Genomic DNA, 22369 nt, shown 5'->3' on the forward strand with positions numbered 1-22369 from the left:
TGATTATTCACTGTACACAAGGTAGAAGAGAAGCACATTTATCCCAGCAGTCAGAGAATGAGATTCAAGATGCTGTATCCAGCTGTGTTCAGAATATTTTTTTTCTTGGAGGATCAAATACATTTTTGCATGTAGAACAGGCTAAAGATGAAATAGAAAAAAATATATATCTAACAAAAAGTGAGCCAGCAAACAGAAAGGGGCTCTGTTTCTCATTCTTTCAGCAGTAAAGCTCAGAGAGAGACTTTGCCAGTGAAACATTTTCCAGTGTGACAAAGGAAAATGCTTGAGAGGAAAAACAGGCACAGGAGTTGAGCAGAACAATCAGACATACCGTGGACTTGAACCAAAGTCTTGTGTTGGGAGGTGGAGATGAACAAGAAGACCAGCAGCACTGAAATTAGTGAATAAATGGGGGAATGTAAAGCAGCAATCACATTTGTGAACTATAGCTTTGTAAGAAGTGTCTGAAAGACTGGACTGTTGACTATTAAACTTGTGGGTTTACAGTGAAGCATATACCCCACATTGTCATAAATGATTATAAGAATGCTAAAAGGGAAAAATGTAACTAAGTACAAATTTAATTTCTGTTAGTAGTTGTAGAAAATATTTCATGATATAAACTGCATGTTATATATAGTAAAGCAGATTTGTGTGGTATTTAATCAGGAGTATATAAAAGACAGAAGAGTATTTTCATTGACTGCTGTGTTAAAAATATTAAACAAATACTTTTTAGATGTTTGACATATAGGCTTTTCAGTATAACGAGAAGAAAGGGCTGCTGGGGGGTGTAAAAGTGCACTGATTATATTATATGTAGAATTAAGATATTTTATTTTTTTACAAGGGTGAATGTCTAGATTAACACCCTTGGTTTAAGCTACAAACAAGTGATTTTTATAAGCAAGTAGGCTTGAAAAATAAGATAAGTAATGAAATATATGAAAATGTTTACTGCATCTGCAAAGGTATTAGCTTTTAATTTTTCCCATTAACAGATGTTCATTTGGAGTCAAGAAGTCTGCAGATGAAGGTAGTTGTACATTGTATTCTAAGTGAAGTTTACAAAGATTCATCGCTGACTACTCTTACATGGAGACGAGCTGCTTGCAGGTGCAACCCAGTAATCTTATGAATGCTGAGCATCCTTTACTAAGGTAAATGCAAAATGTAAAGGTACAGTGGCAAGCAGTTCAGTGAATGGCAGGTAGCAGCCTTAATACTTTAATGCCTTTAAAAGAACAATGTAGTTTTATTTAAAGATAGCCAGTGCACATTTTCTTAGGGATAATAGTTAATGTTTTCTGAAAACATGCAAGCTGTTTTTTTTTTTACATCTGGGAGAAGAATTGAGTTAAGAAAAGAACAGACAGCTGTCCAGTGTAAGTGGGAGCACAGGCTGTAGCTTGCACATTAGAATGGGTAACCTTAACTTTAGGTTAGGTAAAGCATGTGAGTGCAGCTGTTTGGGGCAGTTCCTATGTGGAGGGTTAGCCTTCATTTTGAAGATGTACATAGTTTTGTGTGTGTGTGTTCTAAGTTGATGGGGGGGGGTTGTTCTTACAAAGTATTTACTTATTTTTTTGTTTAAGGATTTTCATTAAAACAAAAATGCTTGAAAAATGTGACATAGGTTCAAATGATGAAATGAAACGACTGTGTAAAAGATCAGCTTGCTAAATGTAAGTATGTGTGTAACATAAAAGTTGGAAATGCAAATAAAAAAAAACTGTCGTATAATAGGTGGGGACAAGAGCTTTTTATCATAATGGCTACATTATCCATATTATCTTGGAATGTAAATGGCCTTATAGGTAAAGATAAAAAGGAAAGAGTATTGACTTATATTAGGAAATGCAGAGTGCAAATAGTGCTTCAGGAGACACATTTGGAAAGAAATGAGCATGTGAATTTGATAAAGAAACTATTTCAGGATGGGTATCCAGCAAAATATCAGGGACAAAGGAAAAGGGGAGTGGTTATACTAATTGCTAAAGGGCTGCAGTAGTAACAGAAGAGGGGAAAAAAGACAGTAATAGTGTATGTGGGGAAGTAAGGGGCTGTTGGCATAACAGGAGGATTACACTGGCATGTAAACTACCAAAAACTGCTATTATGGAGCTTAAGAAAATTTGGGGAGAAATAATTGTCTTTCAGCAGGGAATATTACTTATAGGTGGGGACTGGAACTTGATTTGCAGTAGTGATAATGTTTTAGGGGGACACTGAAGAGAAAATGTAACAAAAGATGGTAGATTTCTGAAGAAGGTTATTAAAGTATTTGGTATGGAAGATGTGACTTGAGGTACAGTGACTGGGCTAGACTGGATATAAATTATTTGTCACAAGCATGTGCATTTAGTTGAAAGCATTGACATACATTAAATAACTTTCAGATTATGCACTGAAAAATCTAAGATAAAAATGCAGGTTAATGAAAAAATAAGACACTTCTGCCTTCCCACCTGTCTTGTTAAAAAGAGAGGATTTTAAGAATGGGTAGTGGAGAATATTTGAGACTTATTAGGGCTGATAGAAGTAAACTCGCGATGGTGGTGCTGCGATAGCGTTGTCGCCTCACAGTAAGACGCTGTCCGGTTCGATTCTTAGCTAGAGCGTCTTCTGTGTGGAGACATGTGTGAATGGTCGTACCTTCGTTGAAGGTTGTGCGTCAGGGCTGGTAACTCGGCACGTAAAAATCAACTACCAATCATTAGCGGACCGGAGTTCTGCTATGGCGACCCCTGACTGGGAAAAGCCGAAAGACACAAACAAATTAGGGCTGATAGAAATATCATCTAAAGTTGTAGTTAGTGGGTGAGATAAAATAAAAATGGAGTTCAAAAACAAGGTAAAAGTAAAAGAGAAAGATATATGTTTAAGAAGCAATAGGAGTAGCATAGAAGGGCTGACAAAGGTTAAAGTATTGCTGAATAAGGGGTGTTTCACAGAACAAGAAGATGCACAAATGCAGAATGCAAAAGAGAAAATAAGGGAATGTCTGGATAAAATGCATGAGTTTAGAAAGATTGCTGTTTAGCAGCAATTTTTTGCTAATAACTACAGACACAGTGACTTAGGCAGTGGAAAGCAGAAAGGGTTGTCACTAAACTTAGGGAGCCTATAACAAGGAAAATACCAAGAGATCCTGTAGTATGAAAGATATTTCAGAAATTTTATGAAAATTTGCATAAAGCAGAGGTGTGGAAATCAAAGAGAACAATTGTAAATATTTATGGAAGACTTAATGATGCCAAGGTTAGAGGTGGAAGAGGGTCAGCAACTAACAGTTAAGATAAAAGGCGATGAGGGGAAAAATAGTGATGCATAATCAATCTTTGGGAAGGTCTCCAGGAACAGATATTTGCGTGGAAGTTTGGAAGCTAGGAGGAAAGAAAGTTATAAAGATCTGGTAGATTTTGTTTAGTAGTATTTTAAAAGGAGAGGAAGCTCGAACATCTTGGAAGATGGTGATTATATTACATAAAGACTATAAAGACCCACCAGACCCAGCTTCGTATAGACCCATTTCAATTTAAAACAGTGATTAGAAAATTGTCTATACTAGCTAATGAACTGGCATTGATTTTGCTAAAATTTGTAGGTCTTGATCAGTATGCTTTTGTGGGGGAGAGGCAAACATTTGATGATATTAATAGGACAATGATGATCCAGAGGAAAGTGGAGTGTAAGAAAGTTCCACTGGTAGTGGTGGGTCTTGATGCAGAGAAAGCATTTGACAGTAAGCTGGGATTTTATGAGTTGGGCAGTGGAAGCATTTACATTCCCTGATGCAATAATAAGGTTAATTAGGAGGATATATGAAGGATCAGAGGCAAAAATTAAAGTGTGAGGATTCTTTTCTTATAAGTTGTGTTTCAACAGAGGAATCGGGAAGGGGCTTCTTTCTCCTTTATTTGCTTTATATTTAGAACCATTTGCAAGGAAAATACTCAGAAATGTAAGGATGTAATTGGTATGACAGTTGAGAAAAGTTAGCTTTATTTACAGGTGATGATATTTTGTACCTGATAAATCCAGAAAAGGACATGTCACAGTGTTGTGAACATTTTGAGACAGTTTCAAGTCATTTCAGGATATAAAATTAGTAAATATAATTTACAGCTGTAGCCTTTGTTTTGTGTACCCACGCATGAATTGCTTCAGTAATGCCATATTTATGGGGACACGATAAGATGAACTATTTTTGAGTATAGATTAAAAAGGCTTCCATTATGACAGGTAAGTTTATGGGGAAGAGACTAAACAAAAGATAGAAAACTGAGAAACTGGAAGCTCTTGTTTATGGACATGGATAATAAGATTCAAGCAGTGAAAATGTTTTAGTTGCTTTAGTTTTGTAAATTGGTCAAGCATATTTTTATCAATTAGAGGAGTAGTTGTGGACAACAGTAAAGAGTTGAAGGAATTTATCTCCGGGGAAGAGGGCAGGTGTTAACTGGGATAAGTTGATTCTTCCAGTAGAACAGAGTGCTTTAGAATGACCTGATTTGAAGGAATAGTTTATTTTAAAACTACACAGTTATAGCTCATGTATAACACAAGCAGAAGGTTATAATTCAGAATGGAAAGGGTTGATGATGAAGCAGATGAGAAGTTCAAAAAATAGAGGGAATGGGATTTTAGATGCATAGTCTTAAGGAGACTAATAACCATAGAGAATGTTATGTTCCTAAAGTAGCAGAAAGTATTCTAAGAACTAAACCAACATGTGAATGAAGAATTTTGCCAGTAGGGATGACTACAAGTAGGGGTACAGAAAATAGACTAGACGGGACTGGAATTTACTGGAGAAAACTGTCAAAGGAACCAAGGTATTGGGAGGAAATAACTAGGGAGGGAAAGGTAATAGAGTGGGATGAGGCCAAGAAGACCTTTTGACTGCAGGCTAATGACTGCCTTCCCTACCAAGGACTGATATCAGATTATAGCAAGAAAGGGATAGGGTAATCTTAAATGCAAGACCTACCCTAGTGGAATTTTTAGTTAAATCTAGGGCAGAAGCTGCTGCTAAAAACGGATAATTTGCAAGGCATATAAAATATTGCATGATCAGTAGCTCAGTTTGTTAAATAACTGTAAGAATCGGAGGAGGTTGGAAAAGATTGGGATGAGAGACTAGAAAAGCAATGTACAGGAGGACAGTAGGAGGGCATATGTCTAGAAGGTTACTTAGAAATGTTTGCTTAGGTATTTTTATACCCTAAGCAGACTTACAAGAATTTTTCCTAAGGTAGATAGCAAATGTTGGAGGTGTGATGGGGAAGAAAGATTTGACTGGGAATGTATGTTTTGGGAGTGTAGTGAGTTGACAGATTTTAAAAATTCCCTATAGAGTACTCTGTCAGAAATAGTGGGTGAGCAATTTTTAGCAGTTAAGGAAATTATCCTTTTGAGCTAGGACACAGGATTTGAACTGTCTAGATATAGTAAAGCCTCATTAAGTTTAATTATTTTGCCTGGCAGAAAAAACAATTACTAGAAAATGGAAGTCAAAGTCTAAACCACCTGTATTTAAAGTATTAAATATAAAAGTGATAAAAGAACTGGAACAGGGATCGTTAGAAAAGAGAAGGAGCAAGTTACATAGGAATAAATGGAATTTGTGTGAACAGTATGTGCAGAATAATGTTAAGGAGATGGAGGAGTGAGGTTTAAGGGAAGGCAGGAATTCAGCAATTTATATAATGGTGGACTGATGATAGTTACAAAGAAAGAAAAGATAAAATGCATGTAAATGGAAAAAATTGTTAATATGGAAATGCTACACATACAAAAGTTAAATGGGACTAGGGACACTCGATCCAGAGACCTAAACCTGGCTTGCACCATTAACAAGACTTGTTGGAGAGAGAGCTGCATCTCTCAGATGTTGCCACTCCTTTGGAATAGTCTGCCTGTTCACGTAAAGCAGAGCACCTCTGTGACTCTTTTTAAGCGCACCTGGATGAGAAACCGTAAATTTCTGCTGGGCATTGTCTCTATAGCTATCCTAGACATGGGTACTAAGTGCTAGTACGGCACAATTAATATCTCCCACCTAGTAATCATTTGGGCTTAAGTGGCTAGGCTTGTAAGGATGCTCAGGTCAGTAGCCTAGTCATTTCTTATGAACCTATGAAGACTACTGCTTAAACTGTGCAATCTCTGATTAGTGATGTATTTCAGAGTTGACCAGTGTGTAAGAGAGGGTAGTATCATACACCATTTTGACATTAGTGGAGTTCAGGCTTATGCTGTAACTCAAGATAATGTTGTGGTAATTTGATATTTGGAAATATACACAGCATCTGGTTTGCCTTTCAGTTTGAATCGTTTGGTTTATTTTCTGCAGTACTCCTTGTTGATTTACGCTTTGTCTGTTAGTATATGTAAGTATTAAAGCAGGGCACCTCTGTGGCACTGTTCAGGAGGAACCTGGACTAGTGGATGGGGTACCGTAAATTTTTATGGGGAATAGCGTCCACAACCCTCCTGGTCCAGATGTGCCTGACTGAGGTTTCGACCACTACCAGGTGATGCCAAGTCACAGATCCTTAGCAGCCCCAAAGCAAGGAATGTTCAACAGATTGGAATAGAATGGGAAGACTGTGCAATTTTTTTGTCTGCCTGTCCTGACATATGACAGGATTTATTTTACCAGTGTTGCTGATAGGACTAAGGTAAAAGGGCAAAAGGAGGAAGGTGCAAGTAAAATAATAAAAAAAAATGACTAAGGGAAACCAGAAGAGGAGACCTAGGGAGCTGTCTGAACCACACCACACAAAGAGAGCTGCCATAAGTATAACTGCCCCCACCAACCCAAATCTGCACTAGAACCTCCTCTACTCCTTGCCATCACTCCCAGAAAAGAGATCTTTCTGGCCCACTTCTCAGGAAGTTGACAAAATATCACAAAAGAAAACTAGGCACTACACTTGGTTTCCCAGTGGTAGATATTTTACTTTTGAGCAAAACAAGAAATGTCATGCATTCCTCCAGTACCAAAAAAAAAACAAGAGAGTATTGTACATTTTCCTCTTAAGGGATCATTTTCAGAAAAATGTGATAGAGCACCCATTGAAAAAAAAAGGGGCAGGCAGGTGGTTTTATACCCCATTCATTTCCCCTGAATCTAGGATATTGGGCCCCATGGAAGGCTTGTTTTGGACCTCTCCTGACTGAATACCATCTTAAAGGTGCAGAATTCAGAATGCTAATGTTGCATACTCTTTTTTTATAATTTGTTTGCTCAAGCTCTGATGATCACCTGAACCTCATGGATGCCTGTCTACCTGTTTCAATCCACAAGGACCTCAGTGCTTCAATTTTGAGGTAGGGGGCTACCATTGCCAGGTTACCTCTTTGCCTTTTTGGTTTAGCTACTGCTGCTAGGGTACTCACAAGTGGTTAGCTCCAGCAGTTGCATACTGCAGAACCAATGGTATTCATATCTCCCCTTAGGTGGATGACCACCTGATTCAGGTTGAATCTCAGTAGGTGGAGAATGACTGTGCAGTTCACAATGAGTTGATCTGATGTCTCTCTCATTCTTCCTCAGGAATGGGTCATGGATCCTACCCTTGGATCAGACTTGGCCACATTTCTACAAACTAGGCTTCAAGTCTCGAGCTCCTCCCTCTTCCCATAATGCTGTACCCTGCCCAGCCTTCTCAGATTTTGTTTGCCGCCAGAGGTGTCAGATGTGGTTCCTTCAGTCTCGAATCATAGGATTGTAGTGAGACATTTTTCGGCCCTACCAGTTCTGTTTGCATTTATTGCCTTTCTTTTCTATCTACTGTCCTCCCTTAGTCCTTTGAATGGTGTTTTTTTTTGTATTGCTGTCTGCTTCTTTATTCTGGGCTTTCGGCCCTTTCCCCTTGACAACTTTAGGTTACTAGCTGGGGGGGGGGAAGCTTTATTGTTTCTGGTTTTCAGTACCTGTAGTGGGTGTATTGTTTTCAGTACTTTTTGTGGGTGTATATGTGTGAGGGTATGTGCCTGTTCTCTGGTTGGGCTTTCCTTCTTCCCTTCCCTGTGTGCGCTTGTGTGTAAGTTTAGCCCTTCCAGTCACCATGTCGGAACAACCAACTGGGTTCAAACGTTGTGCAGAATTTGGGCACAAAATCCCACATTCTGACACATATGATAGTTGCATGTATTGCCTTGCCCCTCAACATCTTCATTCTGCTTCTGTCATCTGTGAGGGATTCATTCCCAGGGCTGTAGCCCACTGGAAAAATAAATTAATACCTAAAGGACTTTTGCCTGCAGAATCTGTTTCTCCAGGGGCTCAAACCCCCTCCAAACTTGTGGCAGGGCCTTTGAACCTAAAGAAATGCTCACACAAGCCTTCACATGCTTCTTCAGAGCCACCTTCCAAGCTTCTGAGACCCTCGGATCCAACTTTTCAGGATCCCAGATTCTCTTTGGATCCAATTGGTGCACCTACAGTGGATATAAAAAGTGTACATACCCCTGTTAAAATGCCAGGCTTTTTGTGATATAAAAAATTAGACCACAGTAAATCATTTCAAAACTTTACCCACCTTTAATGTGACCTATAACCTGTACAATTCAATTCAAAAGCAAACAAATCTGTTAGGGAAAAAATATAAAAAATAAAAAACTTACAATAAGCTGGTTGCATAAGTGTGCACATCCATAAACTAATGCTTTGTTGAAGCACCTTTTGATTTAATTACAGCATTCGGTCTACTTGGGTAGGAGTCTGTCTCCAAACCGTCCAACCTGAGCTTGACCCATTAATATACTGATTCCTAATCCTGCCCATCCTCGTCTCACCCAGTGCAAATTTTAACATCTTTAACTCAACCACATCCAGCTCTGACTCCTGCCTTTCTGCCAATGCCACCGTCACCAGCCCATATAACATAGCTGGTCTCACTACCCTCTTGTAGATCTTTCCTTTCACTCTCTTACTGATACCAGTCTGCCACAAATCACTCCTGACACTCTTATCCACCCATTCCACCCTGCATGTACTCCATTCTTCAGCTCTCTTCCACACTCACCATTACTCTGAACTGTTGATCCCAAGTACTTAAACTCGTCCACCTTCGCCAACTCTACTCCCTGCATCCTCACCATTCCTCTATCCTCCCTTTCATTCACACACACATATTTTAGCTTTTATTCCTGTCCTCTCTAGAGTGTCTCCCCGACAGGGTACTCTCACTTACCTGTTGAATTCATCCATGAGGCATATCTCCCATTCCACGAAGGGTGCCTCACGGGCAGCCGGCTCAGGCATCTCTGTTAGCTGATATGCCTGGATGAGGGTCTGCGACTTCATGGAACCCTTCAAGGTGTCCTTCATGGCTCCATCTTGTTTGGGCCCTCCGTTAAAGATACCCTTACCTGCAGTGAGCAGGAAGGGAAGACCCTGTCTGCCATCGGACTCAAGTTTTCTACCCCTCAGCAGACCTTCTCAAGGAACCAATGAGGTGGCAAGAAGACCTGGTTCTGGAAATCCCAAGGGGCTTTTCAGGATCACTTTGGAGAGACTTCCTCCAGGGGCAGAGGAGGAAGTTTAGTACTAGACACCGCCCTAAGGGCAGAAGGGGACTGCAAAATCAGTGCTTCAGAGAACCCTTCTCTGACAGGCCCTTTCAGTTCTCCTGAAGTGCTGCCCCAACTGGTCAACTCTGGAGGCAGCCAGGGGCCAATTTTCTCTGCACCCAAATGCCTGTACCTCTTTAACAAAAAACATTTGGGTACTATGAGTCATATCCAGAAGATATTATATTCCCTTTTTCCCTCAATTGCTAGAGACCCAAAAGAAACTCCATGATGTCCCCACCCAATCCGAGGGAGTGTGCAGTTCAAGAGAGTCAAAAACTGCTGGGAAAATGAGTCATCCAAGAGGTCTCGACTGAACAAGGTGGATTCAGAGCTTACTCTCACTTCTTTTTAGTGCCAAAGAACCAGGAACCTCAGATCTATACTGGATTTAATCAGTCTAAATTGTGTTTAAAGAAAGTGAAGTTCCGAATGGTCACGGTCCAGTTCATTTTACTGCTATTGCGGAAGGATGATTGGATGTGCTGAATAGACTTACAGGATGCGTATTATCACATCAAAATAGACCACACTCCAGGAGTCATCTGTGCTTCATCTGAAATATCCTCCATAGATACTGGAACCCAAACAAGATCTCCTCCTTCACCTTTCAGAGGGTTATCATCTGAATTTGTGCACCCTCAAACTAACTGCTTGTTTTCTGCACTTCCAGTGATTGTACAGAGGTCTGGGCTTACTTCCCCTGTTCGAGATTGGGTTGGCCTCCCAAAAACCTTCTACCGAAAAGGTTTATAGAAGCAAGTCTAAGAGGTTCACTTACTGGGTGGGCAAGGAGAACATTGATCCTTTTTCAGCTTCCCTACCTGCTATTCTGACTTTTCTAGCCTCCCTTTTTCGGGAGGATACTAGTTTTTCTACCGTTAAATCTTCAGTCGGCTGCTTTTTCAATTTTTCATTCTGGAAATTTGTTTGGCTCTTCTGCTACGTCTAGGTTATGTAAAGCTTTTATGAAGGGTATTTTTCTACTCTGACCTCTTTATAAAGACCCTTCCTCTCTGTGGCATCTCACAATTGTTCTCCAAGGTCCAACACAGAAACCCTTTGAATCTTACAGTAACTGTGATTTGAAATTTCTTTTTTGGAAAACTGTCTTTCTGGCAGCTGTCACTTCTCACAAGAGGAGTTTGGAGCTCCAAGTTGTGTCCATTAAACCTCCTTACATTATTTTTCATAACAGTAGTCTCCCTTCATACCAACCCTTCTTTATGCCTAAAGTGGCCACTGAAGCCAACTTGAATCAGTCCATTCAATTGCCAGTTTTCTTCCCCAATTTTTCTAACGAGGGAGAGTTGTTACTGCACCTTTCAGATGTCCATAGACAACTGCGTTTCTACTTCCATAGGACAAAACAGTTTAGAAAGACGGACCAGTTATTTGTATCCTTTTCAGCCATCCGTTTGGTCCAACAGTTTCAAAAGTAACTCTTGCTAAATGGATAACAAGCTGCAACTCTACTATTTACTCCAGAAGTGGCCTTCAATTACTTTGCCCTCCTAAAGCCCACTCAACTAGATCTATGCCTACGTCATCAGCCTTTTCTTCCAGAACCTCCATTGATTATATTTTTGCTGCAGCTACCTGGTCTAAAGTTCATAACTTTTGTAACTCATTACAAATTGGACATTATCTCCAGGAACCGGGCTTTTTTTGGTTCTGCTGTGCTCCGGCATATCCTTCCATGAGGCCACCCAAGGGTTGTTTGTAACTGGGAACTCTGACCCATTCGTGAGGAAAAGTGAGAGAGACAATATCAGATTTATAAGGTATGTTCTTCCCATAGCTTGGTATCTGTATTGTCTTCTTTCATTCTTCCTCATTTCCCCTCCCAGCCATCCCCCTCCTTATGGCTTCTGGCTGATCTCAGAAATTATTGGGAACCTCTGTTTCCGGTTTGAGCCTCTGGTTCTTTTTGTTTGGTCTTTATGTGGTAATTTCCCTTTTCTTCCTGTGTGAGTTTATTTTTTGGGGGCAGCAAACTCAATCTGAGAAGGCTGGACAGGATAGAGCATTATGGGAAGAGGGAGGAGCAAGAGACCTGGAGCCTAGTCTGTAGAAATCAAGGCTTTGGATCCATGACCCTATCATGAAGATGATTGAAAGAAGACAACACAGATACCAAGTTATGGTAAGTACATAACTTATAATTTCCAAACCTTGGGGGTTTCATCTAACCTTTCCATGTCAAATCTAATGGCGTGCAAGAGAGTGTTTTTCCTGGGGACCTTCTTGGATGCCAGTAATTAGAAGGCCTTTCCTCTCTCAGGATCAGCTGGAGATCCTAGCACAATATATTATATTAAAGCCAGGAAATTGTGGGAGGTGCTAGGATACATGCCTTCTGCACTTGTGGTACGCCTGGCGAGGTTATATAAGAGGATGCTGCAGTGGTATGTCAGGATGGCCTTAAGTCACTACAGCCAGTTTGGTGGAGAGGGTCCCCAATTTACCCTGCATCAAGCAGGACCTGGCATGATGCCCCATTTAAGTCTGATGCCAAAGTAGTGTGCTTTTGACTCTTGTTAGATGCTCTGTGTGATAAGTGAGAGGACATTGCTATTGCTCCATCTCTAGCCTTCCTTTTTTGACAGGGTTCTAGATAAAGTGGTGTAGCTTCAGCCAGAGTGTCATTTGAGCATTGAAGGTTTCCTCAATCCATTTCAGTCAGATTTTAAAGTCATCCGAGTACTGAAACTGCTCTCACAAGAGTTTTTAATAACCTACCAGTTGTGCGAGTTAAATGTTAATTCAGTTTTGGTCTTTCTTGGTGGGCCATTGAGCACTACTTTGGAGTCATTGGCCTTGTTCTTGTTTGGTTTCCATCTTACTTGTCCAGTGATATGAATAGATTGATTTAATGGGTCAATTCCTCCTTACTGTATCCTGTCACATGTGGGGTACGGCAAGGCTCCATTCTCTGTCCTTTACTATTCACCATTTATTTATTGCCCTTGAGTGAAATTATTCATTTAAGGGGTCTACAATGTTGTTGTTACACTGATGTTTTAATAACTTCACCTCTCGTTCCCTCAGGATTCTGTGTCTGCACGGGTAGTGCATCCCTTTCTCAAAATCTTGACTACCTAGTCAGTAATAGGCTTAAACTCAATACCTCAGACTGTTTTGAAGATGCATGCTACACTGAGGGACTCCTCCATATTTGTTCTGTCACTATATATATATATATATATATATATATATATATATATATATATGTATATATATATATATATGTATGTATGTATATATACACACACATATACACACACATATGTATGTATATGTATGTCTGTGTATATATATATATATATATATATATATATATATATATATATATATATATATACGTATGTATGTATGTATGTATTCGTGGCAAGGTAACCATTTGAAATGTTGGGATTCACTGGAGCAAGTCCAGAAACACAAGTCTAAACGGCCAAAAAATAAGTAAATAAATGGTCTACATGCACTAAGTCTGAAATTACCATTTCCTGGGATATTCCCTTTTCTCTGTGGTATGGCTTTCTCAGAGTTAATATATATAAGCTAGTGGGGCTTGAATCCCCCCCCCTCCACTGGGGAAAAAAGGTTTAAAGTAGAAGAGCAATGTTCGAGATTCCTTCTCTTGGGTTTTTGGTCCCTTTTTTTTTTTTTGTCATGTCGGTACTTAGTGAGTGCTGCCATCTCATTAGGGAGTTGGGTGGCAAACTTAATTTTGTGTCGAATGTGTGTGATCTTGGTGTTATTTTTGATTACAGACCAATTCTTAAGGACCATATTTTTGTTGTCAAGTCGTCCTGTTTCCATCTGATGAACTTCATCCATATCAAGCACCTTATTCCTCCTGGTGATCTTCCAACTATTGTCCATGCTTTATCCTCACACTTAAGACTGTTGTAACAGCGTTTATGCTGCTCTGTCTGACTCCGGCCTTACATGCTTTCTGCTTGTACAGAATTTTACAGCCTGGTTTTTGACAGGAGTCCTGTATTAACATCAAACTACTACAGTTTTGCAAGCCCTTCACTGGCTTCCCATTAGACAGCAGATTTATCTACAAGGTTGTTCTAATCTATGTTCTCCTTCATAACCTTGGTCTTTTTTTACTTAAGAAGCCTTTTACTAATGCACAATCCTACTCCATCACTTTGGTTATGTTCTGTGGATTGTCTTATGATCTCCTATTATAATCCTGATTCCTCTTGTTGTTGCTCCTTCAGTTAACAGGTCCCTTTACTTTGGAATCTCCACATGGCTCAAGGAATCACCAGTACAGTAGAGAGTCTATTATCCTAACGCCGATTATCAGAACCAGCCTTTCTAAGTTTTTGAGTAGATAAAATCATAAAGTCTAAATATGTAAACATTGTACGTATTTGCTTGAACATGTTTTTTGAGCTTGTAGCCAACTGATGTGTGAAAAATATTCTTTATTGTCCATTGGAATTGCTGAATGGTTGAAAAGTGTATTCCTGCGTTCCAGAAAAAAACTATTTTACATGTTTTGTATCTGGTTCAGTTATATGTTTCATTATCTGAACCACCCAGTGTCCTAATTAGTTCAGATAATCGACTCTCTACTGTACTGGCAGGTTTTAAATGGGTCTTAAATTCCTATTTGTTTGATAATAGAATTATTTTTTTTTTAATTTATTTTAACGTTTGTTGTAATTCTGTGCATGTGTGTATACATCTGTCTTTTAACTCTGTATAGTTGTTATTAATTTGTACAGATTTCAGGCACTTAAGCTTGAGCTTGGTACTACTGCAACCGCAATGCTTACAAAGAACATAGTACAGTTGTCCAAGAACTTGACATAGTAGCAGATGTTTGGGTGAATCACTGTTGGCAATACAAGTTTCCCTTCTGTGCATCTTGGGGCTGGGGTAAGAACTCTCCTGTTTGTTGAACTCCTTTCCCCTGTACTTCCTTCTCATAGCATATTGGAATCTGGATAGACTGGGTGAGTCCAGGTCCTCTGTGTTGTTGCCCTCCTTGATTCCTTTCCTTTTAGAGTGCATGGTGAAGGGGCCTTCTCTGTCACATAAGCAGATGCCCACTTTATTCTGGGAATGTGTTGATGTCTCACAAGACCAGGAGAGTAGGTGTCCATCCAGTCCGAAGGGAGAAGTGCCAAGCTGTGAAACTTTGGGTGGACATTAGGGCTTCTGCAACAGAAGTCCCAGTAATTAGTAATATTACAAGTGGGCCACTTGAGCATCTATTATTTGCTAAGTTGCTGTGCATAGTAGTTCTGAGCTCTCAGGTACATACAATGTGATACTAAGGTGCTTTATAATATATTTTACTTATTTGAGAGATCTGTTTTATTGTGTAATGTGAACACGTGTGTTTTAGCATTTTTATAAAAATTTTTATTGTTGCCCAAACCAAAGGGGGTAAAGTATCTTACAGACAAACCACTCAGTAAAACATTTTTCTGTAGTAGTAATACTTGTGTATCTTTTAGAAAAGAAGATCTAGTCGGCAAGTGAAAAGGCAAAGATATGCTGAAGAACATGAGGTTAAAACATGTGATGATGATTTCAAATTATCTGCAAAAAACCGAAAGAGTGAAGCACTTCTACCTGTTGAGCAGCCCTTGCAGTTGTTTGTGGTAAGTAATGTAGCCGTAAGTTATTTTTCTTCCACTGCACTTCCACTTCTGTTAAAACTACTCTGATCTGTGTAAACATATCCACAGATAAAGGCACATGCTCACTTGTTTTACTCAACCTAATATTATGAAACGGGTTTTTAAATGTGGATACTTGCATGAAGTATATAAGTAGTTTCTAATGTATTCTGTTGTTTTTAACACCTTTTCCTTGAGAAGCATCATGCTCAGAAAGTTTTTTTTCCTTTCACCTCTGCTTTCTGCAGTTTAATCAGCTGCTTACAACATCTTCTATATTTCAAGGTTTTGAATATTTTAGTTCATTTATTCTTCCAGTGTCTCGCTTATTTTAAACATTACTGAGAGCATTTATTTTTTCTTTCCGTTAAGTTACTGAAAGCCATAGCCAGTACTAAAGCCGAACTGCCTGCTGAACTGCTTTTTTGCTAGACAGAGCATTTTCTTCTCCTTTTCTGGTTGATTTTCTTTCACTTTCTTTGCTGACATTCAGGCAGTCTAATTACTAGCCAGTTAATTGAGTTTTACCCAAAACTTTTCTAGAGTAATTTCTGTTTTCGCAATGGGAGTGCTGTAATCAGCCTGTTGCGCAGTTTGTAGCCATCTTGGATGTCTAAGAGTTCCCTTATACCTAGTTTTAAAATCCAGTATCACTCTGGACATAGAATTAGTAACCAGGACCTGCCTTTACTGTCTTGGAGAGGAACATGAGGTGAAGCAGTCTCTCCAGTGCAAATGATTCAGATTTTCGCCATCCAGACAGTACACTGAGGTCATCCATTAACTTTGTAATCATGCCTAGCCCCTCAGCATTGTCACATTTTTTTTTTTTGCTGCTCCCAAAGTACAGATGTTGATTATGGTGTGCATTAAGTGAAACATTCTCTTGTTCATTGCACAGGCTTAGCTCCATTATCCTGATGGCTATGCAGTAACTAGCCTAGACCTGTCTTTACAGACTTGCGAATTAGCATGACATGAAGCGTAGCTGCAGTTGTTACCAGTTCAGCCCTTGCTCTCCAGAGATAGTAAGGAACAAAGCTGCTAGTCTACCTTGCTATCACGAGGATAGTCAGTAATTGAAAACTTGTAGTTCATTGATGAAAAGGCATTCTGGTACGCCCATGTGCTGAGCTCATACTCAGTAAAAGAGGGCTCGGGCAGTCACCAGTCCTGTGCCTCTGCAAATAAAAACAGTGATCTAGAGGATATGTAGCCCTGGCTTTCATCTTGAGGGTGCGTTTTGGGGGTGTTGCTGCATCCTAGCTCTCATTTGATCAACCAGCAATATATCCAACCTGATCCCATGGAGTGGTCCCTCCAGTCCACCCAGCCATATGTTTGGAACTAGGTTACCTTCATTTGATCGAAATTTAATTTGACTGAAACTCATTTGATCGGCAGCTCATATGACTGACAACTAGCACTTCAGTACACTTTAAGGCAAATAGGGATTTGTCCCGTTCCCCAATATAGTGCGACCCTGGAGTTAGTATATATAGTTGGCGGGGCAAAGCCCCCCCCCACCTAGTTTCGTTTAAAAGAAGAAAATAACACAAAACATACAGTATTTAAATCAAAATAGGTGGGGAACTTCACCCCCACCCCCTCTCTATATATACCAACTCCAGGGTCACACCACATTGGGGAAGGGGACAAATCGCTGTTTGCCTTTAAAGTGTACTGAAGTACTAGTCAGTCAAAAGTAATTTCGATCAAATGGGTTTCAGTCAAATGGGCTGTCGATCAAATGAAGGGTAACCCATTTGGAACTGAGGCCTTCTCATGTCTTACACTAGACTTAGCTGGGTCGGTTGACCCAGGTGGAAGGGAAGCTGCTTGGGTGAAACTTTTTCCGGACCTCATAGCTCATGGTCTAGAAAGAAAACTGATTGCTTGGTTCATAGTTTCTTAGGTAGGTACTAGGCTATCTGCCCCAGGGCCTATACAAGCTCAGCCATAAAGATTCCCTGGCTTTAGCCCCTTAGAAATTTATATACCTGTGCCCCCATCAAGCAGAGCCACAGAAGTGATGCCCGGGGTAAATTTCCTATTCCCCATCCAGTTGTCCAGATTTTTCTTAAACAGGGCCAATGTGGTGCTCTGTTTGACATGAATGGGCAGCTTGTTCCAGAGTATGGGAAGTCTCTGGGACATGAACCTATCCCTCCAGCAAGTTCTTTTTATTGTGGTGACAAGGTTAATGTCTCTGGAGCGTGTGGCCCGCAGGGATTGGGATTTTTGTAACTGTAGCATGTCCAACAGCTCTGGGTTTGACATAGCGTTGTATGTTAGGCAGAGATCGCCTCTGAGTAGGCAATATACGACTGAGTAGAGCCAGAGTTTCTTAAGGTGGTCTATAATAAGGCATCTGTTTAAGGCCGGTGATCCTCTTTGTGAGGTATTTCTGCGGTCTTTCCAGTTGCTGTAGATCTCTTTAGCTACATCCCAAACGGGGCATTGTACTCTATAATGGGTCTAATGAGGGCTGAGTAGAGGGGGACAATGACCTCTTGTTTTTCTGGATGAGAAACCTTATGTGATGAGGTGTGCCACATAGAAGGATTTCCTGACCACTGTGGCTATCTGGTTGTCAAAGGAGAGACTGCTATCTACCTGTGTCCCTAGGTCTCGTATGACACTTTCGGTGTTGAGTGGACTACCACCTATATGGTAGTTCGTTAGCACAGGGGTTTTCCTAATGGGGATAACTGTGCATTCTTTTGGCGTTGAGATTAAGGCCATGGGTTTGACACGAGGCATCTATCTCTGCAAGGCCCTTTTGTAGAATGTCCACATCCTTAGGGGTTTCAGTAATGGCCCTCAGTTTACAATCGTCTGCGATCTTTGTTAGCAGTAAGCCCTCTGTGTTGGCTTGGACTTCTGAAAAGTAGACTCCAAACAGGAGGGGACCCAGGACTGAACCCTGTGGTTCTCCACTTGTCACCAATTTGGAGACATATTTGGAATTGGCTACTTTCACGGTGTGGGTTCTGTCGGTGAGCCAGTTTGGCTACCCACCGCGTGACATTGGGGTTTATGCCCAGTTTTGTGAGTTTTTCAATAATACTGGAGTGGGAGATGATGTCGAAGGCCTTGGCGAGATCTAGGTAGGCTGTGTGAACTGCTTACCCTCATCCACAGCTTTGGTGACTGCTTCAAGAAGTCAATCAGGTTTAGGAGACATGATCTGCCTTTCACAAACCCAACTGGGTGGGGTCCAGAGTTTGCAGGTTATCTATAAGTTCCATGGCCTTGCAAATCAGACTTGTCAGGCTGATGGCTCTGGTTGTTTCCGGGGTCCATGGCCGATCCCCCTTTGTGGAGCGGGATCACCGTAGCTGTGTGCCATTCAGTAGGCACAAAACCTGTAGTGAGGCTTTGATTGAACATGGTACTTAGGTGGGGTGCTAGTTCATTTTGTAGTTCGTGCAGAACACAGCCTGGAACGTTGTCAGGTTCCATGGATGCTGTATTTTTGGCTTTGGCGAGTGCATTTTTCACCAGTGTGGCCGTGATAACAGGGACTTGGCATTCATTCGGTATAAAGATGGACCCTTTCAGGGGGGGTGAGAGGGGAGAAATTTGCACTGAACTTATCTGCCAGGATGTTGGTGATATCATCTGGTTCTGTATGTTTAGTGCCATTGTGCTGTAGCTCTGAGCAGAACTGAGTGTTGCCATTGAGATTCTTGACATAGCTGTAGAATGCCTTGTGATTGCCTTTAGAATCTGTGGTGATTTTATTTTCGTAACTAGCTTTGGAGGATTTTATGAGGGATCTCAGATTCTTACTGAGGATAACATGGGAGTTTTTCCAATCTTGGGATTTTACTCTTTTTTGGAACAGTTTCTTCCTTTTGTTGTAGAACTTGTTAATGCCAGGGGACCACCAGATGGGCTTCTTTTTTTTGGAGGATAGCATCTTGGTTCTATTTGGGATGGCATGGTCCATGCACTTGTGTTTGTGTTTATACAGTGCATTGATGGAGGATTCAGCAGTTGTACTGCTGCTTGTCAGTCTGCATGGGAGTGGTGAAGTTAGACACTTCTGTCTTAAGAAACATGAAGTTAGCTTTTCAGAAGTTTTTTTACGGTGGTTTCCTTAATAGGGGGTGGGGGTGGGATGTGGATGTTTAGTGTAATTAGCTTATGGTCAGATCTGACCAACGAGGTGCTGACCTCTGGTGTGGAGTTCCGATCACCCATGTTGGTAATAACCAGGTCTAGGATATTGCTGCCCCTGATGGGGGTCTTGATCACTTGGTCCAAGGCATTGGAATTTATGAATTCCAAAAAAAAAAAAAAAAAAAACACTGTGCCAATGTGTTGGTACATGAGTAGTTTTTCCAGTTAATGGCGGGGTAGTTGAAATCTCCCAGTATGAGAGTATTGGGTTGTACCTTGATATTTTCCAGTATGTTGAGAAAAGTGGAGTGGGAGTCCTGCGGCATGGTAGGGGATCTGTAGCAAGCTAAAATTTGGATTGCAGTCTTGCCTAGTGTTAGTTGCACCTGGAGAATTTCGGATGCATTATGTTGGGCAATTAACCTGGAGGTGTGGATATCCTTGGTGAATATGGACACGCCTCCGCCTCTGGTGTTTCGGTCCAGGTTAGATTGCTGAAAGGTGTGGTATGAAGGGGTGCTGTCTGGAGCATTGAACCAGGTCTCTGTCACTGCACAGATGTCGATATTCTCCATTTTAAGGAGTGCTTCGAGTGAGTGCATTTTGAGGTTTAGACTTCTAGCACCAAGTGGCATTACCCTCAGATTTTGTTTGTACCAGTTACGGTGGTAATTTTGTCATTTGAACATTGCCTAAAAAAGGCACTATGGGGGTGGCAAGAGCCTTAGCCAGTGTCCAGAAACCTGGGGATGACAGGTGCAGGCCATCTCTGGCAAAGCATCGTAGCCTATCGATCATGTCATTCCAGGCTGACAGATACTGGATCCCCTTAGAATGACACCAGAAGTTTAGCCAATTGTTGAAGTTAATCATTTTGTCCGTGTACTGGAGTATCATTCTGGGTGATGGCAGGACGCTACTCAGGGCTAGGGTCATACTTGCTTTGGCTACAAGATCCGAGAGCTCCTCCATGTCTCTTTTCATGTAGTCCAGGGAGGTACGTCTCAGGTCATTCACTCCAACATGAACAATGACAGAGTCGTATTTGTACTTGTTGTGGAGTGCCTTAAGTGCGTCAGTTATGTCGCGGATCCTGGTACCCTACAGGAAGCTCACCGTGATCTTCTTGTTTAGCCTGGTGAGTGGGACATCAGTGTGCCTGACTATAGAGTCTCCTATGACTAGTGTGCTGGATATGTTGTTTGGCCTTAGGGGCTGAGATTGAGTGGCACACTGGTTTTGTAAGTTATGTGTCACTTGAGTTGTGTTAAGTGATGTTGGTTGTTTGGGTTTCAGCTTCAGAGGTCTCTGGGCAGATTTGTTTTAAGGACCTCTGCGAATGTATGTGCGTTTCCTGTTAAGTGTTGGTGTAGGTTTTGAAAGATTGTGTTGTGTGTGGTGTGGTGCAAGTGTTTACCTTCTCCTCTTGACTGGCTAGTCCAGTCTTGGCTGGAGAGAGCTTGGCTTCCAGTTTGGTAATATAGGTGCATCTCTCACAGTTTGTAGTGTTAGGTGGTAGGAGGAGAGAGTTGTCTGTGTACATGATGCAATTGCTACATTGCGTCAGGATGCCCAGATTTACCAGGTGTACAGGAGAAGACACCGGGAGCTGACTTTTGGACATGCCTGGATAGGTACTTATTTATTTAAGCACTAACTATTTGGGCACTAACTGTTTTTTTTTTCTTACTTGGTAAGGAGAGTTGAGTATTGTAGCACTTTATGGTCTGTCTATTGCTTACAACGGTTTCTAGGCAAGTGCTGAGCTACGAGGAACAGATTTGAATGCTTAAAAGCTGAACTGGCTAGTTCTAAGGGAAAACTTGAAGAGCAGACTTTCTGATACCGGTAACTTAAAATTCAGGTTTCAGATTGTGCCATTATGGACTATGACCCGATGTTAGTCATCTCTCTGCTTTGGTTGTTTTTAGCTGGTGCATGTTACCATACTTGTTCCTTCTCACCATATACAGAGATTGCATCATAAACTTTCCCTTGAGCAAGTTCACTTGAGACTTAGGACTTCTCCCTGTCTGGCTACTGTGAGATGTCTCAAGAACTTGTGGCCATTGTATTAGGGCTGTACAAGGAAATTGAGTCTTTCTCACCCATTCTGGATTTTATGTGGATAATCTTCCATTTGGAAAAATGTTAAGATTCATGAGTTCCATTGTCCTTTGGTTGTTGTATGTTCTCTCCAAAAACTTGTAAATAAGTATCTGGAATGAAGGCAGAAGAGCCCTGGGTCATTTTATCTATGGAACTGATTATCAGGGATGCTTTCCTGGTAAACAAATTGTACCCTGGCTCTGCTTTTGTGACCCTTAAAATGGTGGAGTCTCTTTATAACAGGTGAGTGGAGCAAGTTCCTCTGGAGTTATCCAAGAGCTGGATCTTCCTCAAGGAAGATACTGTAACAGTAAGTAATATCTTATTGCTTCTTCCAGCTTTCTCATCTTAATTTCCTTTTCTCATTTGAAGAACTACACTAGTCTTATACTTGCATTCCGTGGAACTATGGAGATGATCTTCTTCTTTTGGCTTTTCCCGGTTAGGGGTCGCGACAGCGGAACTCCGGTCCGCTAATGATTGGCAGTAGATTTTTACGGCGCCGAGGTGCTAGCTCGAGCCCAAACTTCAACTAAGGCATGCCCATTCATGGAATTGTATATAGCTAGCATTGTTAGGAACTTTCTTCAGTTCTTTTTACTGTCCCATGTTCCAGTCGTAGTATGTACAAGGCAGCTGGGTCATGTAGCCATTTATGTTTTGCCACTATTCATCCCTAGACCTTACCTTACCTTTTTCAGGGAATGATATGCCAGTCATACTGGAAGTGAATTCATAAATAGCCAGTTTTCTAATTCCTTCTGAATAAAAGAAAGTGTGTCACATTGCTTGATCTAGCGAAAGCTTTTGTTTCAAAGGGCTAGTTGTTGAGTAACAGACCGTCTCCACCATGATTTTGTTTATTTGCTGTTTATGTGCTGTTTTATTTT

At 40.8% G+C, this 22369-nt stretch overlaps 1 protein-coding gene across 1 annotated transcript in view; it reads left to right on the top strand.

Annotated features, from left to right (window-relative positions):
• Positions 1 to 22369, top strand: part of CHD9 (chromodomain helicase DNA binding protein 9) — a 2842495-nt gene that overhangs the window by 932292 nt on the left and 1887834 nt on the right. Inside the window, exon 5 of the mRNA XM_044082017.1 lies at positions 15078 to 15224. Coding sequence (XP_043937952.1) covers positions 15078 to 15224 — 147 coding nt within the window. The remainder of the gene's footprint in view (positions 1 to 15077; positions 15225 to 22369) is intronic.

The sequence above is a fragment of the Protopterus annectens genome, chromosome 8.part1 (genome assembly GCF_019279795.1).
Source record: "Protopterus annectens isolate FY-2018-M chromosome 8.part1, PAN1.0, whole genome shotgun sequence".
NCBI lineage: Eukaryota > Metazoa > Chordata > Ceratodontiformes > Protopteridae > Protopterus > Protopterus annectens.